At 39.2% G+C, this 26,092-nt stretch overlaps 1 protein-coding gene across 50 annotated transcripts in view; it reads right to left on the bottom strand.

Annotated features, from left to right (window-relative positions):
- FOXP1 (forkhead box P1) overlaps positions 1–26,092 on the bottom strand; it is a 721,956-nt gene that overhangs the window by 48,428 nt on the left and 647,436 nt on the right. For all 50 annotated transcript variants that reach the window (XR_015151275.1, XR_015151276.1, XM_086366737.1 and 47 more), the window contains one exon: positions 8,079–8,183. Coding sequence is in view for 48 of the 50 variants with exons in the window: in XM_086366737.1 (XP_086222863.1) it covers positions 8,079–8,183 (105 nt within the window). In the remaining 2 variants the exon portion in view is untranslated. The remainder of the gene's footprint in view (positions 1–8,078; positions 8,184–26,092) is intronic.

The raw sequence follows: 26,092 nt of genomic DNA, 5'->3' as shown, positions 1-26,092 counted from the left end.
CAGTGGGTCTCCGTGAACAGAAATAGAATCAGAGGTGGAAACAAATACCTCATTAAGGAAAAAAAAAAAGAATCCTAAGGAATCCCCCTTATGAAGGTAGGTAGTGAGTGGGAGAAAGAAATCAAGCTAACCTTGGTGATTTGTATTCTCCTTCAAGACTATAATATAATTTCTTATCTGTTATTGGCAGAATACCACCTAAACACATATTAAATCTGAGGATTAATACGTTATTTCAGGGAAAGGTATACCACCACGAAAATGAGAAGAGAATTACAGAGTCAAGATACATTACAGCTCAAAAACATGTCTGGATAGGTGGCCCTATTCCCACATCGTCAAATACAGGCCCTGACGGGGGTGAGTTCAAGTCTATCAGGCACAATCTATCTCTTGCTGACAGCCATATGGAGAAGCGCACAAAGAACAGACACTAAGAGATTAAAAAAAAAAAAAAAAAAAAAAAAACACCTTCCAAAAATAAAGCAAGAAAACCCAAAGCAGAAAAGAAAAAGAAGGGCACTTCCTTACTGTGTGTGAGAGACGAGACTATTTCAACAGCTGATTCCACCCTCAAAGAACACAGCACACATAAAATAAATACAGGTCACCCAAATTAACAAATCATCATAACTGTCTAATACATCCTGGGCTGGCTGCGGAAAAACAAGATCATTCTGGATTTATATCTGTAAGTATGGGATTTCCTGGACAGCTAATATCCACAAACAATCAAACACAGGAGGAACACGGGGAAAAAGGCAGCATTATTTCAATTTTGAGCTGAGAGTCGTGATTTGTAAAGGGCTCAACAGGAACTGAAGCTGAAATCTGAAGCAAGGAAACTCTTTGACCAGACACTGATGGACATTTCTCTGTTTCTCTTGGCTCGGTCCAGGTTTTGAGGTCACTGGATTTTGAATGGGAGGTGAAATGAGAATCTCACTAGCACCAAAACTTTGGAGATGACAACTAACTTAAAGCCCTCAGTTTAAATAAAATAATAATAATTTTTAAAAAATCTAATGATACTTCACTCAAGAGTCAGAGCTTTTTATGAGACCTGTTGCCAATATTAGTGTCTTGGAATGATCTCATCTTTCATCCTGGCTAAATTCCAACACACAATTTCATTAACCCAGGTACGGCAGGTGATAAAACTCATTTTTCCCTAAAGAGACAGCTAAAAAGTACCAGTTATACATTTATGAAGTACCAGCAATCAAAATTATGGATTTTCTAAAAGGTTTTTAACTACTTTTATTGAAAGGAAAATCGCTGTCTCAGACTTTTGTGACACTACTGCTAATAATAAATTTTACCATTTAGACATGGCCATAATATGGTAGCCACTGTCAATAAAAGTGTGCAGTGAAGACAATCCCTATCTTTTCAGTGATGCTTTATAATTACACACCGGAAGTGATCACGTGAAACACTGAGGCTAACTAACGACTTAAAACATAAGAACACGTGGTCTCTACGGTGACACACTGTGCTGGGTGCACAGGCACAGTGATGTGCGGAACTGACTGGGTAGACAGAAAATTTTCAAATGCTTTCAAAGCCTATGAGGAAAAATTAAATTTCATTTGCATTTCTGACTAAAATCTGTTTGCTGACAGAAAAAAAAATGCATTCCGATGTTACTTGCTTTTTTCTGAGCAAAGAGGTGGCACTGGGCCTGTTGTCTTTGGCAAACTTTGTCTCAACTTTTCTACTGAACATTCTATAGATCACTAGAGGGCGCTGTGGCATTTAGGCCATTCTGACCTCTCAGTGCTTGGAAAGGTCTTGAACTCCTGAACAATGTCGAAAGGCGAAAGGAGAGACTTTAAGGGGGAAGAAATGTTTCTTGGTACCACCTGATATTTCTTTTTCTCAAACCAACTCAAAAAGGCGTAAGGGGGAAAGTCAATCCATAAACATATTAAGCTCGTTGTGCAAAACTCCAAGACTTGTCGCCTGGGAACTGATGGGAGAAATTTTCCTCCCGCACCCCCCACCCCCGGTTCTGGAGATTGAAATGCAGAGGCGAGAATGGTTATTTGCATATGCCCACCTTCTAGAAGCTAGTCCCCCTCCACGTGCTCTCCTGTACTCACCAGAGGTAATTTCACTGCAGAACGTTCAGGCGTGCAAACCCAGAGCCACGAATAGGTTTCGAACAATTTATGATATCCGGCCTCCTTCGACATGTATTAGCATATACCTGGTTTCTTTAACGTACACTTTGTTTTTCCAAAACCACAAACATCGGTGCTGGAATTTCATGTGGAAGCGCTTAAGGGGCTGAAAGTTAACACCTTTGTGATCCTTGCAGCCTCGCGGTGGCTGCGGAAACAAAAGCCTCTTTGTCGAGGCTTTCTTGAAATGTTTTCTTAACATGTTCCAAGTAGTTTTAGGCCGGGAACTAAAGTAAACAAGATGTTACCATGATAAAAACACTTGTGAAAACATCACAGAGCAGCACTTAGGAGTTTCTTGCACATAAAACTCTTCACAGTTTTCAGAAGTGAAATTCACAGGAAAAAAAATTTTTTTTCCGTTAAAAACTGAATTAGCGATGAAATGTCCTCTGCTGTCTCCAGCCCTCAACCTTTTTGAAAGGGTCAAAGTTCCACTGCTGGGCATTTTCTTGTGACATTTCCCTCCCTGTCTTCTCCAAGAGGACATATAAAATTTATTTTGGCTTTAAGAAGTAATGTACATCTGACTAACGTGTAAAGGAATTTGGGTTTTGATTGTCTGGCATGGTGCTTTTCTTCATAAGCAATAACCAAAAGATAAAAACAAAAACAAAATTTCTTTCAAATGGCTAATAAGCCAGGACCCAAATTATACTTTTTCCCAAACACACATGAGGGCCTGGTATTTGTGGAACTATGGATCTGTGTCTGATTTTACCCTCCAAGTCAGAAACAGGAAAATGTGATCATGATTTAACCTTCATATCCTCTCCCCACCTTGCTGAAGAATAGTATGCGCCCTTTTTCAAAGAGCAAAGAGGAAGAAGTATAGATTCCTGTTTTTATTGGTGAGGACTTTGACTTCAACCTGGTTAAAAAAGAAAAAACAAAAAACTTGATCCACGAGGGGTGTGGACAGGAGCACACTCGGAACTTTCACCTATCTGGATGGTACTGGGCTTGTTTTTGTTTTTCTGTTATCGGAGGATTCCAAGCAATGCAGGGCTGGCGGGCTGCAGTGAAGTTGAGCATGGGTACCTGCTGGTATCGGCTTCCTCCAACAAACACAACCGTCACATGATAACTTACGGTTGATAGATTAAAAAAAAAAAACAAAAAACACTCAAACTGCAACTTGTTTTGAGAAGAAACAGGGAAATAAATGCACACAATAGACTGGGTATCTGCTGATTCTGATAAAACATCCCTCTGTTGGCTGGGAGGGAAAGCCAACAGGACGGTTATTTGTACAGTATTTATCTTTGAAATCAAGGGCCCTGTGGTATACCTCACCTTGGGAACAAACACTGCGGAATGATCACAGGAGAGTGTCAAATCTCTGGTTCTGATTTACCAACAGTTATGATATTTTTTCCTCAGGAAGAGGAAAAAAAAAAGGTCTCATTCTGAGACCTGAAACAAGCCAGTAGAGCGATGCCCAGGGAATTCAAGGATGTGGCTCAGCTGAAAACATAATGACACCAAAGAGAGTACCCTAGGTCAGAGGTCAGTAAACTGGTGCAAAGAATGCAGCCACACCCACTTCTCATACAGAGTCCTATGGCTGCTTCTGTGCCCACAAGCTGAGTGCTTGTCTCGGAGACTGGGTGGCCTGTGAAAGTCCATCATATCGACTATCTGGCTCCTTTACAGGAAGGGTTTGCCAGCCCTGTCCGACGATCACCTTTGACTGTGTAGGACACTCTACTGAAATTTATGGTTAAGGATTATGTTAAAGAACAGTCTCTTTTGACATATTAAAGCTCTGCACAGTCACAACCTCTTCCCTAGGTACAAGGTCAGAAATGCTTGTAAGAAAGTGAAACTGAAAGTTGCTCAGTTGCATCTGTTTGTGACCCCATGGACTATACAGTCCATGGGATTCTCCAGGCCAGATACTGGAGTGGGTAGCCTTTCCCTTCTCCAGGGGATCTTCCCAAACCCAGGGATCGAACCCAGGTCTCCCTCATTGCAGGTGGATTCTTTACCAGCTGAGTCACAAGGGAAGCCCAATGTTTGAATAGCTTCAATTATTTCTCTTTTTAAGAATACACTTAAGTAGATGAGAAAAGAAGTACTAATATTTTTCGACAGTGCCTGCTACGGACCAGACACCTAACATGATGTAACTTTTCACTCTCACAACCCTAAGAGCAGTTATTATTATCATCCCAAATCACACGTGCTTATACTGAGCTCAAATAACACACTCCTAGCAACTAGCTTCACGACCCATTCTGCCTTTCTTCAAAGCTTTCTTTATGCCTATTGCCGTACACAGTAAGCATACTGTTAATAAAATGAACTGCTTCTAACCAGGCGCTATTATATAACAGTTAACAGCAAGTCCTATGAAATCTCACTGTCTGGGTTTAGATCTTGACTCCACCTATTATTAGCTGTGTGACCTTGGGAAAATTATTTAACCTTGCTGTTCCTTAGTATCCTTATCTGTAGCTTGAGAGTAATACTGCAATAGTATCACTATAAGGTGGCTGTATTAACTGAGTTATATATGTAAAGCACTTCAAATTATGACTATACCAGGGGAGTGTAAAATTCAAATTTAGAAGATAGGTGGGAAAAAAAAATCTATGAAGCAACCTCTAAATCAAAGATAGAGCAGGGAATTTCCTGGTGGTCCAGTGGTTAAGACTTTGCACTCCCAAGGCAGGGAATGTGGTTTGATCCCTGACTGAGGAACTAAGATCCCACATGCCATGCAGCATGGCGATTAAACAAAAGGGAGTGCAGAGCAATCGACACTGTGTTAAGTAAGAGAGTCTTGAAAATCTAAGACCTCTAGTATCAATTTTCTAAAACTATAAGAGAATACCTCTAAACTGGGATCATGGGACAAGGTCCTGCTCGTGGGCCCAGGAAAAAGGTGCTTTCAGAGTCTACAAAATCTGGCAGTTTGAGAGAAATGCTTCAAACATCACTTCCTGATACTGCTGTGATGTCATTCCAAGAAGCCATATGCCAAAGCTGGTTTCACTATAGCCAACATGACCACCCTTCAGACTGAACCAACACACGAAGGACGTGAACTCACAAGAGTTACTTTTCACTACTCTAGGCCTTAAACTGGAAGACTGCTGTGAATTTCCAAGAGCTAAGATACCACTGAGGAAGAATATAAAAATCCTGCATTTGTCATAGACTGTCAATCAATGGGTAAACTTGGGAAAGCACCATGAGAACTCTAAGAACTAGAAGCAGTTTTATTATTCAGCATTTATTCTCCATTTGCTGCTTTACAAGATTCATTTTTTTACTTTTGGGAACCAAGTCTGTCATCCCCAGCCCCCATGTGGCCCCTGGGGGAGGAACAATTTATTGCACTCTGCAGGTCGGCATGTGACTCAAGCCTGGCTGCCTCATTATGACTGGTTCAGAGCTAGGACACCTACTCAATCTGGGCCAACGACAGTCCGCAAAGAACACTTTTCTGGAACTACTGAAAAAAGAGATGCACTCTGGGATCAATCAACTTGTGGCAGGTGAATCTGTCTTCTTTACTTTTACTTGGAAAAGAGCCTGACTAGGAAATCAACACAGAAGAAAACAGAGCTAAGGAGTAATGAAGCCATACTCCAATAACCTTGCTGAAGCATCAGGTCCAGTCACGCTTGCAGCCAGCTGTATTACCAGACCTCCTGGTTATAGGAGCCAATTATCAACCCCCAACACCACCCTCCTTTTCTTTGGTTTAAGCCAATTTAAGTTGGATTTCTTTAACTTGCAAATGTAAATATTCCGACAAACATACATCAATAAGCAAGTACTAGGAACTAAAGAAGCAACAGTTGCAGGACTGCAGTGAGCATTTCAATTTCTTTGAGCAAACATGCCATGTCATGTGCAAAACCACACAAAATAATAGAGGGACATGAAGGAAAGTGAAAACTAAATGGGTGGTTTCCTATACAAGGGCCAGACTCCTAATATCCTTAGAAGAAAAATGGGCTTTTTTTTAATAGGAATCAAGTCTAGCCTCTACTCTGATGACCTTCAGATCCATTTCTTTAGAAATGGATGTGGTTTGAAAGTGTGTTGTCTTTTCGTGGAGGTATATTTGCACCCCCCCACTACATATATATATATATATATATATACACACACACACACACACATATATATACACCTAACATCAGCTCACATAATAAATGGACCTAAGATCTGAGTGGGAAATACTTTGCCTATTAACAAAAAATTTTAAGTGGTCAATTGGAAAATGCCCTTTTCCCTAATGACTCTAAAACTGAAACAAGTCAATAAGAATGTTGACAGTAATTCTATAGTTCTAGAAACTTTATAAAATAAATCATATTTACAGATGTTCACTGGCCATTCTATAAGGGAGTGAAATTAAACCAACATATTTATCAAAGTTAGCATTGGTACAGAAAGTGAAACTAGAATTGAAATGTTTCTGCCAAGATCTTTTTCTCATTATCAAAATACAATTAGGCAAGTGATTAGGAAATAAGAAAACAGAGATTCTACAAGAACGGATTTAGGAGAGAACAAGGCCCAGTAGCACTAACTTGAATTATCATAATTGTAAAGAGCTGTTGCTTAATTTAAAATAAAGTATCACTGCTCTTGAGTGTTAATATTTAGAAACAATTTTAACTATCTCTTTTCTAAAAAATTTTAAGTACTTAAGTTTTTAATGACCACATAATGCTCTTGAAGTAAAATATTAAAGTGGAAAAGCACCAAAACAGATTCACAGGCTTCCATTCATTCGTTAAAAACATGATATTCACCAGAAGTGCTTGCAGGTAACACTGTATCTCTAAGGATGGCTTTATTAACATATTTGTACCCGGGTCCATAAAGATAGATACTGAGATTGTTCTAATAATATAAAGATCTTGCAAAACCAGAGACCTGCATGTAAATCAGCCCACCTCTATTATGGGGCTTGAATGAGACAGAAAAGTCAGAGGCAAAGACTCCCCACTGCCTGCCCCCAACACCCAGTTTGCAAACCATCATGCACCTGTATATACAGGAGTTTTATACATGCATATGTTTGCTTGCTGCATGATATATAAATATAGTGAATATAATGCAGTATTATACTCAGTCCATACATCAATGATTCAATGATACTACGAATATATTTATGTGATGTCAATAATGCAGGGCAGTTTCATCTCAATATTTTTAAAGGGCAAGGCACTGTATATGAAGGAAATCTTATGATGTAGTGCAGAAGCATCTCATTTCAGCTTCGAGAGGGTTAACACACCATTTACTCAAGGGATGCTTAATCAGTGGTATAGATTCAAATGGGATAGCCCAAGTTTCAGCCATACTTTAACTGCAGGAATTAAACTGAATCCTTTTCCCTATAACAACAAGAATCCGAACAAAAGCCAACAGTGATACAGAAAGGTAAGAATCAAATTGGTAGCTTTTCCTGGATGTTTGTAAAGTCATTTGTGAAGAAACAAAGAAGAGGCCCAATCATCAAGTTGTAATTGGCCAGTAATTGACACCAATTTTATAAAACTAGCTAGTGCCTGTGTTATTAATTTAATATGGAGGGATGTGAGTAAAAGCAAAGACTAAATTACTACATGTTTAACACTGGAACAATTTTTACTTAATCACTGTCATTCTGAGAAAATAAGTAAAGGATCTTACGAATAGGATCAAACTGCCCTTGGATATCAATCTTTTCCACTTAACAAGGCAACACTCAATAGATCTGTAAAACTATTCCTATGACTATGCTAGACATGGTGATTTTGAGTCTATCTTCAAAATGGTGGTGTGAAACCCTGCATCAAAGAGGCATTTCATGAGGAAAAGCATGAACAGTGGGAGGTGATGGCTACGTCTAAGAAGAAAGTGTTATCAAATCATTCTTACTTTAGAAATGACTGGAAATCTTCACACACTGCTTCACAGCCAGGCCACTTGCACACACCGTGTCCATACAGAGGATGGCTATGCGGATGCTCCTCATGGGACAAACTGAAAGAAAATACACAGAGGACAAGAGAATGAATTGGCTGCCCAGAACCATCCCACCAGACATAAAAGGCAAGAGGAGCCGGCCCATGTCGCCAAAATGCGAACACAAACCAGCTCGTGCTTTCCTCTTCCCGAGGATTTATGAATTACTTTTGCAGCACACTTTACTTACAAAGCAAGAGCTAAATTTCAAAATGTGAACAGTCCAATATTAGAAATGTTACCATCACATTTGAAAAGTGCTCAACAGTCTTTTGTTAAGAGATAGACCTCTCTACTCAGACTACAAAGGATTTGTTAAAAGGTCAGAACTTTATACCTATGGCTGATTCTTGTTGATGTTTGACAGAAAACAACAAAATTGTACAAAGCTATTATCCTTCAATTAAAAAATACATAAATTTTTTAAAAGGCTAGAACTTACCATGTAGTAGTGGGAATTATAAACTGTACTTGATTTTGAGATTCTCCCCAGAACATTATAAAATTTTTCTCTCCCTTCTACCACAAAGAGCATCCCCCAAACTGTACAGTCTTTTCACAAGTTAATTTTACCAAGCAGAGTACAATAAAATAATTTAGAATATAGAATGAAATAATTGAGAAAGACAAATGTATCCAAGTAGATGATTAACTTAACAACAACAACAACAAAAAGCTAACTGGAGCAGGAAGATTCTACCCCTACAATGATTGAACCAAGACTGGGAGAAAACTTGGCACGAACACAAAGGGCTTACTCCTCCACTGGGGCCCAATCAATAGCTAATGATTTGGCCACACGGATGCAGGTCATAGGATGCTTTGATCCATGCCACGTGGTGCTTAGAAAAGTGTATCTGCTGTACTTGCTGATGAACCATATTCGCAAATATTTTCTCCGTTAGATTTCTGCATCCAGACGTTTTTCAGACAAATTATTTTTACAGTCGTTCCATAACCTTAGACTCCATCAAATAGAAATGTAAAACTAACATTAAGAGTTCCGTTTGGTACTAAAGCACATTCTTTTCAAGGAAAGGGCTATTTTGCAACTTACTCCACTGCCTCTGCCAGACTCTGAACTTCAGGCACACTGAATTATAATTACACACACACATGCACACACACACAAACACATGACACACGCATGAGGGGCTTGTATTTTATATAACTGCCAGGATGTGTATTCATGTATTTTACCGACTCACATGCATAGAACAGGCATACACACATGGCACTTGTCCCTACTCACAACGTAATTAATCCACAGCGAGCATCTTATGACATTTAAACTAAGGTCATTAATACTAAGCACACACCTTAACAAAGATCCACAGGTCTCTCTGTGGCTCTTAAATGATTCACTTGGAAACCTAATATCATTTTAAAACAATAAACAACTATTTTGCCTGACAATAGAAAACAAATCTGAGAAACAACAACAAACAACAAAAAAAAGGCAAAAGCCTAAGTTAGGAAAAGCACTGAAAGGTGCCCTCATGGAAGAGAGAGAGTAACACAAGTGAACTAAGGTAGTTACAGTGAGATTTCTAAAGCCCAGCAATAAAATGACACTCTCTGAGCAGGTAAAGGGGTGAAATTCCATTGGAATGAAGCAAAGAATGACTACCTATCCATGTTCATCTTCTGAATTAAAAAAAATAAAGGATGGTACAAAACGGAATTAAGAAAAAATTACTGGCAATATTTAAAATCCAAGAATCCTTCTAAGTAACAAGATCCTCAGAATATCTGAGGGAAGGAAATCATTTAAAAAGAAAATTGTTCCAAACCAATATCTTACAAAGAAAAAAAAGAAAAAAAAGCAACCCAACCACAGTAACTCTTTTCTTTACCAATTTTGTGAAGATTAAAGTATTTTCATAATCCTAAAAGAATTAGTGTATATTTGTTGTACAAACCTTGAAAAGAAAAAAAAAATTACCCCCGAATACACACAAATACATTTTTAATAAATTAAGGCATGGAGGTTTGTATTATTCTTTCAAATTTAAGATAATTTTGTAAATAATGTGTCTTGTTATCAACTAATTAACCCTTAAAAGCCTTATGTATCGATGCATAACAGCTTGTCATATACCATCTCAGGTCAAATTACCTGCCAAAATCAATGTAACATTACTCCATTTTGGACACTGAGGTTCCCTTCATGTTTCTAATATTTATGAATAATGTCAGAAATAAAATTTACCGGGCCAAACATCCTAGTACAGAGCTGATTTTCACCAGAAGATACATTCAGAGAAATGGAACCACTCTTTGAAATCAGTCCTAAGTTTTAACACTGACCACAGATACTTTATTAAGTAGCTCTTGAGAAATGCTACATGCTGAGTACATTCTTAGTCATTGTACCTACTTTGTGTGATTCTTTAGATTAGAAATGAAGAAACTCAACTAATTTAGATATAAAATTAACCTCACTAGTTACAAATTGCCAATGGTTATTCATCAGTGCTTTGTGGGTTAAGCCAAGAAGGTTCTCAGTTATAGTGTGAAAGAAAGTAACATGTCTTCACTAGAGGAATTTACAACTAGAAATAAAATGCACATAATTTAGTAACTTTACCACTCCCACTCCCTACCCCCCAAAACATCCCTTGTAACCTGAATTATTTGTAATCTGAATTAAAAAACTACTCTCCTCTAAAAATGTACATTTGGTTCAACTGAATATCCTTATCAAAGGAAGGATAGATGACAACTCACTGAAGCTTCACAAGGGTAACCATTCACATCTGAAGGCTAAGAGAAATGCCAACTCCTGGCACGCATACACATTTACATACACAGCAGACCTCTTGAAAACGTGCTCTACCTTAAAACTGTATTTTTATCACAAAACCATTACATGATCTTATTTCTAAAAGTTCACTTCATACTGTGTTGGCTCCTCAACTTTGCCCCAACTTCACCCCACACCTAGCACACCCCCACCCTGGTCAACACTGCAGGTGCCCTGGCGCACTGCAAGGCCGTGTTCTCTTTCTCAAGCATTACTAGTTTACAAACATGGACACGGGCTATCCCTCCCACGGTCACTTGCTTTCCCTATGTGAACACTTCATATTTTATTGGAATACACCTGCTTTACAATATTGTATCAGTTTCTGCTGTCCAACAGCGTGAATCAGCTATATGTATACATATATCCCCTCCCTGGTTAAGCCCCGCTGCCCCTAATCCCACTCCTCTAGATCACCACAGGGCACGGAGCTGAGCTCCCTGTGCTCCACAGCAGCTTCCCACTAGCTGTCATTTCACACATGGCAGTGCACACATTTCAGTGCCACTCTCTCAACTCATATACAACGGACTGAAATAAAGCGCCTGGCTTTGCAAGGAAAAAGAACAGACTGGCAGCGGTGCCGGGAAGAGCCTCTCTGGAAAGACACATAAGAAATACTGTGATACTTGTTCCCTCTGGGGCATGAGGGGAGTAACGAGGGGAGTAGAGAAACGAAATTTTCACTGTATCATTTGTATCTTTTGATGTTTTAAATTTTGTGCATGACAGGTATGTTTTTCTGTGCAACTGTTCAATATATGTATAAACACATATACAGACCCACACAAGCCCACACAGAAACATATATATGTATGAAAAAAATCAAGTGCTGTCTATGTGGGACTCACTCTCCAGAATGATGCTGGTGTAAGCAAATGTGGTACCTGTGCTGTCTGTGTGACTAGGTCTTGCTTCTGGCCTTTAGTCATTCTGGATGAAGCACCCTCAGACCTCACCAGGTGTACCCCTGAATGGGAGTTTTTCTGTTTCACCAGAAAAGTGGAAACGGTTTCTATTCTTACTGCCTTTTGGGCATGCCAAAAGGGACAAGACAGGAAATTGAAAAAATAAATAAATAAATAAATAAGAGTATGGCCACTCCAGTATTCTTGTCTGGAAAATCCCATGGACAGAGGAGCCTGGCGGGCTGGGTCGCAAGGAGTCGGATACAACTGAGCAAACACATGCACACACACACGCGCACACATGAATATGGAGGACCAGACGTGATCTTGTGGTAATCTAATCCAACACCCATATTTTCAGATGAGTAAATAAAGTTTAATAAACGAGCATGGGAATTTTTAAACTTGAATTAACTCAGAATTTCATTTTTATGCTGAAACTTGGTGGGAAAATGACCACCTCAACATGGTTAGATAAAGCCTGTGACTTAGTCATTTAAATCAACTGTTCAAAGGGGAGCTCACTGATGTGAGAAGTATATAACTTCTGAAAAGCTGCCAAGATCAGTTTTGAATAAATGCTGAATAAAGTGTTGAATAATGGATGAATAAATAGATATATTTGATTTTAAAGGGATCTAAACATGCTTCCCCCAAAATTAACCTTCAAAAGTGTAAGGTCAATTGTTTAACAGATGATGTCTTATTATGAACTCCCAGGTCGAAAATTTTTAGGGGCAGGGATTGCATCTAATTCATCTCTACCTACTCAGTACCTTGCACATAACGTGGGTTCAGTTAATGTTAGATGGACTGGTGAATGAATAGACAATAATTATATTATTCTATTTAATTTCTGTGTGGACATACAGGCAATAAATATTTGCCCTTTAAAAAAATTCTTGAAGGTTGGGACCAGAATGATGCTAACTGACTCGAAAAAACAGCATTCTGGCACTTTCTATTATTTAGCTTTATTTCAAATGTATAAAATACAAATAGTACACAGTCAAAAAATAAAAGAAGTGATTTAAATTTCTTCTGATAATCCTTGGTATGTAAAAACTAGATATATTTATTAACGCAATAATAGTGACAACATTTCAGGTTAGAAAGAATCAACTTGCCACAAAAAGTATAATTACACAAAAATATGTAACAATTTCTAATATTACATAATATTAAATATGCTCTATATTAGTATGATATAATGGCATCACTGACATTTATTTAAAACTTGTTTTGGTATTTGTTCTTACTATGTCAAAGTATACCAGCCAGAGCCTTAATTTCAACACTGTCTTTGGCCTTTGATAAGATTTTAAATATTGGTATGGTTTTTCACCTGTGATGACTCACTAATACCTTCTCAAGTTCGCCACTCAACAAAAATTTGAACTAGAATCACTGCTAAAACTAAGAACAACTTCTTACTTCAATCTGTACACTTTAGTGGTCTTTATGCTCTAAGTCCTGTAAGCTAATTTTCCTGTGGTAACCAAGAGAAGACTCTTTGAAGGAGAGGAAAAACACAGAACCTCAGAGAAAAGGGAACCCTCCTACACTGTTGGTGTGTTGTAAACTGGTACAGCCACTATGGAGAACAGTATGGCGGCTCCTTACAAAGTTGAAAATAAGAGTTAAGATATGTTCCAGCAATCACACTCCTGGGCATATATCCAAGGGAAACTCTAATTCAAAAAGATACATGTACCCCAATGTTCACAGCAGCACTATTTATTAATACAAGAGTGAAGACATTGCAGAAACCTAAATACCCACTGACAGGTTAAAGGATAAAGAAGACGCGGTACATACACGCAATGGAACACGACTCAGCCGTGGAAGACTGAAATGATGTCATGCGCAGCAACAGGGATACTGTGCTCAAACATTAGCACAGTAACTGAAGTACGTCAGACAGAGAAAGACAATTGTGCATCACTTATATGTGGAATCTAAAAAATGACACAAATGAATTTGTTTACAAAACAGAAACAGACTCACAGACACAGAAAAAGAACTTACGGTTACTAAAGGGGGAAACGAGGGGGAACGACAAATTAGGAGCTTGGGAGTCACACGTCCGCACACTATATATAAAATAATTGACGAGGACCTACTGTGTAGCACAGGGCATATCTCAGTATCTTGTAATAAACTGCAATGAGAAATAAGAAGAAGAAAGAAAAGCAGACACCTCACTGTACCTCAATGTCAATTTTCCTGCACGCTAACTTTCATGTCTGTATATGAACTTTCACCCTGTTTGTTTTTCCCCTTTTCCAAATTTCCAAATTTGTCTTCTTTTATTTTTCTCAATTTCTGATTCACCTGCAACAAAAGTCTGCATCTGTGCCCATTAGGGCTTATAACTTCTCCCCTTTGCCCTCACCATCAACCCCAAATTATAAATTGTATTTCACTTCATTAGCACGTTGTTTGACATATAAAGTTCCAGAAGACTATTAGTCATTTTCTAATGGCTCAAAATGATGGAATACATTTTTCTAAGTTTTACTGAGGTATATTCATATCCCTCAATGAAACTGATGCTGGAAAAGATAGAAGGCAGGAGGAGAAGGGGATGACAGAGGACGAGATGGTTGGATGGCATCACCAACTCAATGGACAGGAGTTTGAGCAAGCTCCGGGAGATGGTGAAGGACAGGGAATCCTGGTGTGGTGCAGTCCATGGGGTTGCAAAGAGTTAGACATGACTGAGCTACTGAACAACACAGTCCATATCCCAGACAACTCACTGAAAGTACATAATTCAGGGAGTCTCCTGGGTTCCAGTGGTTAGGATTTGGCACTTTCACTGTGAGGGGTGGGTTCAGTTCCTGGCTGGGAAACCAAGATCCCTCAAGACTCGAGGTGCAGCCAAATATAACTTACTAAATAAAGTACATAATGCAATGCCATATATAAAGTATATAATGCAATATTCACAGAGCTGTCAAAGAATTACCAGAATGTAATTTTAGAACATTTTATATCACACCAAAAAGAAACATTGTACCCATTAGCAGTCACTGCCCTAGTCCCTGTCAATCACTAATCAACTTTCTGTTTCTAGCGATTTGCCTATTCTGAACATTTCCTATAAACTGACTCATGTAGCAAGTGGTGGTGTGTATCTGGCTTCTTTCACTTATCTTGGTGTTTTGAAAGGCCACACTGTGGCGTGTGTCAGCGCTTCATTTCCTTTTTTATGACTGAATACTATTCCTCTGTGTGTACAGAACACATTTTGTTTATCCACTCATCTGCTGATTAACCTTTGGGATGGCCCCACATTGTGGCTACTGTGGTGATAGTGGTGATATTATAATTCACATTCATGTACCTGTTTGAGAATATGTTTTCAATAATCTGGGGTGTATATTTAGGAGTAGAACTGCTGGGTCATGTGCTAACTCTATGTTTAACATTTTGAGAAACTGCCTGCCTAGTTTCCAAAGCAGCTGCCCACATCCTTGCCAATATACTTGCCAACTGTCTTTTCCATAGCCATTCCAGAAGATATAAATTGTTACCTTTCTGTACTTTTGATTTATGCTTGTTTAAAGATTAATGATGCTGATATATACAATATTACTGTCATAAAAAGGAATGAAACTGTGCCATTTAAGGAGATGTGGATGGACCTAGAGGCTGTCATAGACAGTGAAGTCAGAAAGAGAAAAACAAATATTACCTATTAACTCATATATGAGGATCTAGAAGAACAGTATAGACCTTATTTACAAAGCAGAAATAGAAACACAGACACAGAAAACAAACATATGGATACAGAAGGGGAAGGGGAAGTGGGATGAACTGAGAGACTGGGATTGACATATATGCACTACTGATACTATATATAAAATAGGTAATTAATACAGCACAGGGAACTCTACTCAACACTCTGTGGTAACTTAAATGGGAAGGAAACCCAAAAGAGAGGGGATATATGTGAACATACAGCTATTCACTTTGCTATGCAGCAGAACCACAACACTGTAAAGCAACTGCACTCCAAGACAATTAAAAAAAAAACAAGGTTGAGGACTCTGATCATTTGTTCATGTGCTTATTGATCATTTGTGTACCTTCTTCAGAGACTGTCGATTCAGACCCTTTGCCTATCAAAAAACACTGGGTTCTCTTTATTTTGGAGCTGCAAGCTTTCTCATGTATATATTTCTGCATGCGAGTCCATTATGAGATACAAGATTTGCAAACACTGGTGACCATTTTATAGACTGTCTTTTCAGTTTATTGGTGGTATGCTTTGAGGCAAGAAAGTTTTACATTTTGATGAAGTCCAATCTTTTTTCTCCCCGCTTTAGTTCCTTGTTGTGCTTGCGGTGTCACATTTAAAAAACCACTGACTGATTCAAAGTAATTAAGTCTTCTTCTGTATTCTCTTCCAAGAGCTGTAGCCCTCACATTTAAGCGAGTTTGAGTTAATTTTTATGTTTTATGTGAGGCAGGTATAGAACTTGTTACTTTTGCATGTTGTCCCAGCAGTGTTTGATGAAAAGATTATTCTATCCCAAGTGAGCTGTGCTGGCACTTTTGCCAAAAACCAAATGAACATAAGTGTAAAGATTACAGTTTGTTTTCTTTACATATATATTTTTGTTGCTTCACTTTTGCTGATTTTCTTTTTTCCAAATATATTATCTCCATTCTCAAAAGAATTTATGATCATAATTTAAAGTAATTTTGACATCACTTTAGTATAATTTTTGAAGTCTGACTGGGGGAGGGGAGCGGGGAAAGGAGATAAATTTTAATAAAAATAAAACCCGAGCAACCAAATATTTTGAGGAACGAATGCCTAGGGACGACTTTTGTTCTCCAGATTCTGTTGATCCCGTGGTGTGCTGAAAAATCATTTCAGAATGTACTACTTTGTGGATCTCTCCACCCAACACATGAATGGAGTGTAACAACCTTTTCCTGAGGGCCAGCACTATGTGGAGCGATGGGTACCAGGTGAATAAAGACTTTGTTCCTCATTACAGAAGTGCTAAAAACCAGGAACCTTGCAAGTCACTTAACTGTCCTGCCTTCCAATTCCTCATGTCACAACCACAGGGAGTCACAAGTGATGCCCCTGTTGCTTCTCTAGGGGGAAGGCCTCCACCAAACTTTCACTAGCTATGCGGATGAAAGGGGGTGTGAGCAAAAACACTATCGAAGCATTTTTGCAACTAAAATACTTTGTTTTGTGGGATTCATTTATACTATTACTCTTCTGAGTTCGAGAGTAGCAAAGAAGAGGAGCATTTATAAGATGATGAAGTTCATTTATGTTCATGATGTCACTTTGGTAAATATAAAATTGTTGAAAATATACTTAGGCAGAAAAAGTATTGTTTTATGAGGTTATAAATTAAATTCTTTGAAATATATAATTTATAAATACATATGGATATATTATAATAAATATACACATCATATTGATATTTATGTAAACATTATATGCAATGTATTATATATTTATATGAAATTTTTATTGTATATACATTACTTTGAATTATATATAAACTAAATTCTTAAAGAAAAACACATTCATGAATGTATTTATCAATTAAATATATTTATAAATATATCTATACATACTTATAAATTATATCATTGTTTACAAATGGTGTCATGTTAAGGTGTGTAACTTGTTATTGATAAGCAATAAAATAAATTGGAAAAAAAAATGAATAAGGAGTAGTTGCTGAATGAGATTTGGTTAAAGAAATGATAGCTATGTCCTTACCTCTGAGGGAGAGCAGGAAGCTACCTTTTTCTAAAGCATTCCCCACGCCCTGCAAATACACACACCAAAAAGCACATGCACTCCCCTTGGCGACCTCCTTTGACTCAGAAGCTGTTCGGCGCTTCCCTTTCCCCACTGGCCACCATCCTCTTTCCCACCATGCTTTAAATTAACAACTTACACAAAACCCATCCTACTTTCTTTCTTTCTCTTGACTTCTTGGTTCTTATCACATTTCCCTGCCCCCTACTTTACTACTCTATCCTACTCATTGAGATTTGAAGTAACATCAAATTTCTTAAGTCTGAATATGGAGTCCAAATTTGATTTTGAATGATAAAGTGATACCTGAAAACAGCATCAGACCTCAGATGTTTTAACACTAATTTTCAAGAACAGATATCAAATATTTGTGAATATTCAGGAAGTCAACTTGAACGATATCAAACTGGGTGAGCTGGCTTTGGAATTTGATCATGCTGCTAAGTCGCTTCAGTCATGTCCAACTCTGTGGGACCCCATAGATGGCAGCCCACCAGGCTCCCCTGTCCCTGGGATTCTCCAGGCAAGAACACTGGAGTGGGTTGCCATTTCCTTCTCCAATGCATCAAAGTGAAAAGTGAAAGTGAAGTCACTCAGTCGTGTCTGGCTCTTCGCGACCCCATGGACTGCAGCCTACCAGGCTCCTCCGCCCTTGAGACTTTCCAGGCAAGAGTACTGGAGTGGGGTGCCATCGCCTTCTCTGGGAATTTGATCATGGATGACCAATTAAAAAAAAAGTAATGTAGATTTCACAATAGCAAAAGAAATGATTACTGACATACTGAGGACAATTTTCCATCTTGGAGTCTATTATTTTGAGTATTTTTCATACTAGGGAATAATGCCTCAAAATCAGCCAGAAGTCAAATCCTACACTCTTGTAGTAAATAAGAGGACAGGTCCAGTCTCTTCATGTGTTATACTATAGTGTGTGTGCTGGGGGGTGGTGGGGGTTGGGAGGTGGGGAGGGAGGTTTTCATCTGTTTAGGAAAGGGAAAACGGTATGTGGGAACAGGGAAAAGGGTGACTCTAGCATTGTATCTGTTTTCCTGGTGCCTTTGTGAAAATGACCTTTGTCCTTTAGCTTTCACTGAGGACACTTCAAGAAGCAGATGGACTGCTTCTGAAGAGATGGGACAAGATTCAGGCAGTGCATTTAGAGCACACTGCCTTAAGTTTTGGATTTTTAATCGTTTCAGAAATACATCATCCTTAGGTGTTTATTAATCAGGTTTCCGAAAGCAAGCTGGCAATCAGTTCTATCATCAAAGAGAATGGTGTTTTATTAAAGCCCATTAAAGGGCCAGCTCTAGAGCACAGAAAGATGGGAACGCTCTCCAAACTGGGAGACACAGACGCTTCTCTCTCTTTCACTCTCCCACGCAGTGAGTCCCTGACTCTCCTTCCCCACAACGCTCATCATCTCAATTTTCTGCTGCTTTTCAGAACATGTTTAATTAGAGGATTTCACATTCCCTTGTGATATGATATTCATGAGGAAAACTTGCAATTGGAGTGACTGTGAATTAGTCTATTAAGTGCCAGATTTGTGCTTTTAAACAATGATGGAGATTATTGTTATTATCTGCTCTCAATATTGTGCCTCGAGAAGTGAAGTCTACCTTAACTAACTTCACATCTGAAACACAAGCTATTGACTATTTACATCTGGGTTTTTTTTTTTTCTGGAAATATAAATTATCTTGAAAGAAATATGGGTCACCTTTCTGCAATGGTCCTCAGGGAATGGCCTACTAACATAGTGACTTAGATGAGTTAGAGTGATATACAAATACCCTCACTTTTGTAGGTAAGGGTTTATGCTTGTGTGTACTAGAAAAAAAAAAGACTAATATATCAGATTTGTGACTTCTCAGTGATAACTTTTTATAAAACCCATTTAACTTCATCGATTTTAAGAAAAAAAAATAAAAACACACATATGCAGGTATGGCAAAAGTTGAAGATGGCAAGAGAATGACTCAAAGACTTGTCACCTGGGATGAAAGGATTAAAACTGGGTCTACAGGTAAGGATACACACTCTTTCCTTTTTTCCAGGGCTAATCACAGAGTAATGCTTCTCAAATTCTATCACAGATGTAAACTGCCTGGATATCTTTTTAACATGCAGATTTTGATTCAGTAACTCTGGGAGGGGACCCAAGATAATACACGTTCCTGTGTGATAGCCTGGACCACAACTTGAGTGCTAAGGATCCAGAGAATTCCCTGTTCTGAATCTGTCCTAAAAGTGATCATGCTTCCAGAAATACTCATGAGATCTCCTTTCTATTAACTGTCGGTTGAAATGCCAACTGCAGATGTGTAGTTCTGGAAAGGGGGACAACTGGTCAACCTCACCAAGCAACAGGTACAAACTCACAAAAACTTTTGCTGGCCCAAAGTTAAGAATTACATGCAAGTTTTTTTTTTTTAATATAATAAAACAGGTTAAGACTGAAGTTAGCACCAGGAAAAGGTCATTTCCAGTGTTACATTAGCTCTGGTCTGTTGAGTCATTTGGCCAGTGAACAGTGTTTACCAGGTACTCTATCTATCAGGAGAACCCTGGAGTAAACTGTTGAATCTGGGTTTGACAACAATCCCAAGCCATCGCGGTATCCCTGAACCTGGGACGAGAGGATGTATATTTTAAGTAAGTAGGAAACCAGGATATATCATGAAAGCAGGATTTCCATCCACTTGGCATAGTACCATATTCAGTCAAGGTTCTCTCCTCAGTAATAACAGAGAAGTCCTACCAAAATATCCCAACAGATGAGATGTGTGCGTTCAACGATAGCCCACACAACGCCAGGAAGAACAAGAATGCACATTGCTAAAAACGAGCAAATTTAATTTGTATTAGACAAAAAGATATCTCTTCTCTCCAACTCCTGGTTTCACAGATACTGTTTCTTAGGATGAGGCTTATTTTATTTACATTAAAAATGACTCGATTTAAAGAACATAATATAAATAACAGTCAGCTAAGCAGAACTTTCAAACCACATCACAGCGGGGCACATACTGAAATGACGAAACTTTGGGAAAATCAAAGTGCATGAAGCAGCCCTCAAGGAAAGGCAGTCTGTAACTGGACTTACTTCCTGAGTCAACAGTGACCCACTGGTAAGTCTCTTTGAGTTTTCAATAGGAAAGAAGAGCCTCAGAGTTATCCTTCATGACCCACAAAAGCCGCAAGAGCACAGTGCAGTGTCAGATGCTTCGAGGCCTAGATCCTACCCTTCAGGACTGGGGGGCATCCTCTGCGCAGGCTGTGGATGTGACTTGTCACGAGCTGCTTTACCAAATGGTAAGAATCCGAGGTCTGGTGCCATGCTGACAGGTCCTAAGTTTGGCAGATACTTTTCCACCATCACCTCCATGTCCCTTTTCAGCTACACTGGGCAAACGCACAATCTTGATTTCAGAAGCAAGGGCATAGCAAGACAAAAGAGCAGAGGAGGAGAGCCTGAGTATCAGAGACTGGGCCGGCGTGTTCCGATCAATCACAAACACAGGGCGGGTGGTGACAAAGGCTGAATGCCTGTGTTTGCGTGGTGACGAGTGAAGGGATAAATAAAGGAAAAGGACAAGAAGAGGCAGAGGTCCAGCTTTTGCTTCTGACACCCATAAGGGCAACCGTTATCCCAAGGTTGTAAGTGAGAGTTTCCCACTGGCAGTATTAACACTGGGATCTCGTTAAGAAAACAGAATGCTTTCCAAAGAGGGGCTGTGAGCAACTGTGTCAATACAGACATAGGGACCACTAATCCAAAAGATATTAACACCATTAGGCAGGCATGCGCATTATGTCCGTGCAAGTGTTTGCACTGGTGAGTCACAAGGTCTGTGTGGAACCTTGTGCATATGTTAGAGGAAACAAGGAGACCCAGAAAGCCAAAGAACATAAATAAAAGTTCCAATCCTAATTCTTCTCATTTAATCCCTGCCCCTGACACGCTGTGGAAGTCAGCACAAGCATATTCCAGAATCAGAGGAGTCATGTAACTGAAGTATCTGAGGGTCAGATGAGAAAGCAGAGGTGATTCAATGAGAAAGGGAGCTGGAGAAATATAATGGCTAAAAGCCATTAGGCACTGCATTTTATGTTCTCCAAGAATCACTTCCTACTTTACGGCATTCCTTTTATTTCTCAGTAGTATAAGATGCTTCATTAATGGTCACTGGATTAAACTCTTCATTGCTCTTAATTCAGTATGTTTTTGTTGTTGTTTTTTTTGGCTGAGCCACGCAGCACGTAGGATCTCAGTTCCCCAACTAGAGATGGAACCTACACCGCTTGCAGTGGAAGCTGCTGCTGCTAAGTCGCTTCAGTGGAAGCACTCACTGTCTTAATCGCTTCCCCAGACCACCAGGGAAGTTCCTCAGCATGTTCTATGAAACACTTACTTTGTGCCTAAGCATCATGTTGAGTTCTTAGATCACAGTCTATAAACTTAGATTCCTAAGAAGAGTCATGGGAGGGGGCTAAGATTATATTACCATTTCTGTATCATGCATTAAGATGATATTAGAACTTTTGTATGAATAGATAATTGTATGCACGTGTGTATATATTTCTCATACTTTAAAATTTTTATACTATAGGTACTATGTTAGGCATGCAATTGATTAAAAGTATCTTTAATATGCTCAGAAGGTAAAGAATCTGCAGGCAATGCGGGAGACCTGGGTTTGATCCCTGGGTTGGGAAGATCCCCTGGAGAATGGCTACCCACTTCAGTAATCTTGCCTGGAGAATTCCATGGACAGATGATCCTCGTGGGCTATAGTCAACAGGGTCTCAAAGAGTCAGACATGACTGACTAACACTTTTACTTTTTTAGTAGAAGTGCACACTCAGAAGTTTTAATATTGATGGGGTGACTGATCAGACACATTTGGAGTCGATTGGTGTAGACTATAACTAAGCTCTCAATCTCTCTAGAAAAGGTCTGCCCAATCCCCCAGCTGAGGAGAAAGAGAGAGAACTGAACAGATGACTGGAACATACAATTCTGTAATATTTGATCTGGGACTTAAGAGTATCAATAGGAGCTCAATGCTAAAAGGAACAGGGTAAGCAAAACTAAAGCTCAAAAAGCAATTTCAGGCATAAAATGAATAAATAAATAAAGTTTAGAAAGACAAACCCAGAGTACTTACAAGTGATTTAAAGACCAACATTAGTAATTTTTAAAAATAAATTTGCTCCATAAAATAGTTTATATTGGGTCAAAGTCTTTAGAATTTTTTCTCTTTGAAATGTTAAGTCTTGGCACTTGGACCCAGACTATCTTCAATAGTGAATAATTGTTACCAAGCTCCTTCCTCTGTCACTTAAGATTTGCAGAAGGCAAGAATGCCATGGCATCAGAACAGCAGTTGGCATGTTCTATGGCAGTGTTTCCCTGAATATGGTTCTTGGGGAACTTGTCAGAGATGCAAATTCTAAGGCCCCACTCCCAGTACTGAATCAGAAACAGCAGGACTAGGGTTCAGCATTCTGCAGTTCAGCCAGTCCTCCAGATGATTCTGAAGCAAGCTAATGACTGAGAATCACTCTGACCAGAAATTCAAATTTTCTGTCTTGTCTGGAACACCGTAAGTATCAACAAAGGCTAACCTGTTACTCCGATAGTATCTATGGCCAACACGTAGCAACAACTACTAATGGGTTCCTGATCGTCAACGTTTCATAAATTCACTATATTCTGAACATTCAGGCTCAGCAATGACGCCGTGCCAGCCTGACCGTGCTAGGTGATTGAGTCGTGGCAACTGGCAAGGGATACGGAAACGTCCCAGAGTTCCCTGCACCCAAAAAGTTCACCTGATGCAAACGTGGGGATGGAATACAGCCACAACCATCTACCACCAGCACTCACGTTTAACTAGCCATACACTCTATCTCAGTTTGCCTATATTTGTATCACTGCATTTATTATGCTGTGTTGGCAAATGTCTGTCTCTGCCTTTCTCTCTCTAGGCTGTGAGCTCCTTAAGGGAAAGAAGTATGTTCAAGTCTTCTCTTAATTTCCAGAACCTACAATTAGTAAATAAAAGCTCAATAAAGGTGGCTTGAACAAACAAATGGCCTTAAAAAACAACCATATTCATTAGTCTTTAATTAATTAAATCATTAAAAACACTTAATGTTCATGGAGGACTGCCTATGCGCCAGAGACTAAAATGCGCACAAACGCATTTCATCGACAAGGCCAGGTAAGGTAGTGTACCTATTTTGCAGCGGGCACATCGAGGCACATCATGATGAAGTACATGGAGTAGACTGCCTGTCCTGGAATGCAGGCCATCTGGTTTCAGAGTCCACACTCCCAATCACTGAACAACAAAGCTGCCCCCGCACTGATCGAGGTAAGAGCCACAGTCCAGCAAAGCATGTTCTCTTGCTGCTCCTGCCTCAGGAGCTTTGCTTTTGCTGTGTCCTCTGCCTAGAGGGCTTGTCCCTGTCTGATCAAGGGTTATTTCCTTAGAGAGACTTCGCCAGACCCATGTATTCAAACAGTGACCTTAGCCCCACTCTTACTCCTTTGCGGCTTCATTTTTTCCCCTGGAACTTAATTCTGTCTTTTCATTGCACGATTATGTGTCTGTTCTACTTCTCTTCTCCTGCAATGCCAGCTCCATCAGGTCAGACTGTCAAGGTCAGGTTTTACCTCTCAAAGCCAAGGACACTTGGGTCAGAGCTTGTGTGAAGTTTTGCAGAACAAACGGATCCGCCTCAGTACTGTCTGGTGACTTCTGTCCTGCAAAGGCACGCTTTTTTGGTTGAACTTTGGACAAAACTTCCCCATTTATCCTTGTTAAGTTTCTTTTTATTTCTCCCTGTACAATCCTCTAATTTATTCAAACACTACTGGATTATTCCAGCTCTTGGTGTCAATTTTTTTTTCTAATTAAAGTAAACTGCCATTTATTTCTCACACTGATCTTTAACACGGAGACATCTTGTTCTTGTCTTAAATATGACTCATATGGAAAAATGTAAGTTGGATATAGGGGCTCATATATACCAGAATGTTTCCATCAATATTTTAGATATAAAAAGGAGAGACATAACTAGAGATGCCTGTCCAATTCGAAGATCTATAAGTAATCACGGCACTGGAGTTTTTTAGCCTTTTGGATGTATAACCAGAAATTCCACCAGAGGATTAAAATGGCCCCTCTTGAAAGCAAATACCACATCATTTACACAAACACTTTAGATTTCTCTTTCCTTTTGCCATAATATACCTTCAAACTCAACATTCACAGCCAAGCTGTAAAATACACACACAGAGCAGATCCTTCAAAGATAGAGAGTGACAAATTTAAAAAAGAGAAGAAAGAGAAAAGAAAAAAGAAAGGAAAGAAATATTAACTTGCCCTTAGACTGATTTCCTTGAAGACTATAAAAGGAATAAAATTTGAAGGTCATAAAACTATGTCTATTTGTTTAGGGAAGTCTTACAGGTAGTATAAATACCATCAGCTACAGTTGCTATGAGGTCTGTTTGTTTACCAAACAAGAATACAAATAGTTACACAAAAGCGGAACAAAATTTGGGTACATAAATGGAGAAGCTTTTGCCTTCGGGTAAATTTTCCAAAGTGCTTTTTAAAATGTGACTATTTTTCACCTTCTTCACTGGGAAATTTCTGTTTTCTCGGCTCCCCCTTTTCAGTTCTGACACCTCTGGGGAATGTTTTATTCTCAGATTTCTAAGACTGATAATGATTAGCTTTTCCTTTTCCCTTTCCTTTTTTTGAGACCATAAGAACCAAAGCCATTAGTCCAACAACCCAAACGGTACAATAAAAGTAAGTTCTCACAAATGAAAATGCAAAAAGAGAGAAGAAGAAAGCTGCAGAGTTTACAGACCAAGTCTAGGACAAGCAGGCTATCCTCAAATTGAGTTCACCCACGAACAACCACCTATAAAGGAATGTATGTGCACGACATTTTATGAAACAGGTATGTTTCATGCACCTGAATTATGCCCTCTGGGTTAACCATTTGCTTCTAAAAAATAAGAGGAGGAAGGTTAAGTGAGGAGGTAATAGGCAAGGAAGGGCTGTTCTGGAATTTCTTGGCTGAGTGTGAGTGTGTGTGGTGTGTGCACTTGAGAACGCAGATTTGCCATTAAACAAACTGTACCACAGAGGCCACTATGAGCTGAGGGCTTCTCTTCACACTACATTGACCACGGGACCTACCAGTCACAGCCCTGTGTCTTTCTGTGAATGGGACACACCGCCATATGGACGAAGACACTGAACAAGCTGTACAACTCTGGGCGGCACGTGCCCGGGGGACTGTCCCGTATTACCACCACCTGGGCTGCGGCAATTGTGCTGTGTCTGTGCAGAGGCACAGAGGAGCCCAGCAGGAT

Source organism: Bos grunniens, chromosome 22, assembly GCF_055505025.1.
Source record: "Bos grunniens cultivar Pamir isolate PY7600 chromosome 22, Bosgru_T2T1.0, whole genome shotgun sequence".
Classification (NCBI taxonomy): domain Eukaryota; kingdom Metazoa; phylum Chordata; class Mammalia; order Artiodactyla; family Bovidae; genus Bos; species Bos grunniens.
The sequence above is the reverse complement of the archived record's forward strand: the minus strand, read 5'-3'. Positions and strand labels throughout refer to the sequence as shown.